At 39.2% G+C, this 1,863-nt stretch overlaps 1 protein-coding gene across 1 annotated transcript; it reads left to right on the top strand.

The window, feature by feature from the left end:
* Positions 1–251: 251 nt before the first annotated feature.
* LOC307121601 (beta-1,3-galactosyl-O-glycosyl-glycoprotein beta-1,6-N-acetylglucosaminyltransferase 3-like) lies at positions 252–1,423 on the top strand. Its single transcript, XM_079809235.1, has one exon. It carries the CDS (start codon positions 362–364, stop codon positions 1,292–1,294), a length of 933 nt encoding a protein of 310 aa, XP_079665361.1. The 5' UTR covers positions 252–361; the 3' UTR covers positions 1,295–1,423.
* Positions 1,424–1,863: the final 440 nt, after the last annotated feature.

The following is a 1,863-nucleotide window of genomic DNA, read 5'->3' on the forward strand; positions in this document are numbered from 1 at the left end:
CAATCAGAGGATTTTGAAAATAATCTCCATCCTTTATTTGAGTACAACTGTGTTCGTCCTCTTGAAGAACTATCCAAAACAAAGGACAAATTGTTTTCATAAAGACGAGATGGTCATGAATCACTTACTAAAGCAGGATGTTGGAGAACTACAGGCTTGTTCTGCTGTTATCCAAGGAGACATTGACGGAGTGGACAAGGACATTTTCAGGAAGCTTCTGGCCTCAAAAAAAAGAGCATCCCTGCTATCCGAGTCATTCTATCTCAACGCAACAAAGGACTGTCCATCCTACATCCGAGACAGAGGGTTTCTGACGCTTTCTCTCAGTAAAGAGGAGAAAGATTTCCCCATTGCTTACTCCATGGTGGTCCATGAGAAAATTGAGATGTTTGAAAGGCTCCTAAGAGCCATTTACACTCCTGACAATGTGTACTGTGTTCATGTGGACCAGAGGTCTCCTGAGATCTTTAAAGAAGAAGTTAGGGCCATTGTGTCCTGCTTGACCAATGTGTTTGTGGCCAGCAAACTGGAAAATGTGATCTACGCCTCCGGGTCTCGAGTTCAAGCGGACATCAACTGCATGCAGGATCTGCTCAAGTCACCTGTCCAGTGGAGGTATCTGCTCAACACCTGTGGCACGGATTTCCCCATTAAAACCAATGCAGAAATGGTTGAGTCTCTAAAACACCTGAATGGAAAGAACAGTTTGGAGTCTGAGGCCCAAGAGTATAAAAAGGTGCGTTGGCAGTATCATCACAATGTTACAAATGTTGTGATTCAGACCGATGTTAGAAAGTCACCCCCACCAATACAGAGCCCTATGTTCTCAGGAAATGCTTACTTTGTGGTTTCAAGAGAGTTTGTGGATCACATCTTCAAAAGTAAAGAGATTCAAAATTTCATGGAATGGGAGAAAGACACATACAGTCCAGATGAGCACATGTGGGCTACGTTACAACGGATGCATTCAGTACCAGGATCCAACCCTCCAAACAAAAAGTACGATAAATCGGACATGAACGCAATTGCTCGTCTGGTGAAGTGGAGCTACCATGAAGGAAATCTAAAGAGTGGGGCTTCCTACCCACCATGCTCTGGGATACACAGACGGGCGGTGTGTGTCTATGGAGCTGGGGACTTGAAATGGATTGTGAGGCAACACCATCTTTTAGCAAACAAGTTTGATCCAGAAGTAGATGATGTAGCAATCAAATGTATGGAGGCTTTTTTAAGGTACAAAGCTATTTATGGTCGATCATTGCTAACAGTTGAAAAATCTGACATTATTTTATGATGTTTTTAATGTTTTAAAGTAATTGTAAATATATTAGAGATGTGGACAATTTTATTTATATGAAATATGTTGATATGTAAATGTATATATAAATACACTTTCTATGCAGGTCATATTATTATGATGCCAACTGTCAAATAAAATATAAATGAAATGAATAGTTTGGGTTTTAAAAACTATTTGTACTTTTTTGTACAGAAGCTCTCTTTGTGTTACACATAATATTTTCATGTAAACCTACATTTGACAAACCAAAAACGTATCTGTGAAACTTCCACTATGGATATATCCTAAACAGAATTTTGAAACAAGTCTTTTTAACCTGTGGGGCAGCAGGGTATGCCTCAAGGAACCTCAACATTGCCAAAGGCTACAGCACTGAAAATAACAAAATATGCTTAAAAGCTTTGTAAATCAGTTAATTAGATTAATTTAATCAATTTAAGGAATCCTTTCTGAATGAAAGTATCAGTTCCTTTAAAAACTTTCTTCACAAGCAGAGCTGAAAGGTTTATTTGATCGGCACCCTCTACTGTACAGGTGTGAATTTGCATTTCCTTCAGCCTGAC

Source organism: Gobio gobio, assembly GCF_949357685.1.
Source record: "Gobio gobio genome assembly, chromosome: 25".
In the NCBI taxonomy this organism is placed as follows: domain Eukaryota; kingdom Metazoa; phylum Chordata; class Actinopteri; order Cypriniformes; family Gobionidae; genus Gobio; species Gobio gobio.

Excerpts from the sequence above, each read along its gene's own strand:
- LOC307121601 (XM_079809235.1), top strand. The coding sequence starts at position 362 with ATGGTGGTCCATGAGAAAATTGAGATGTTTGAAAGGCTCCTAAGAGCC.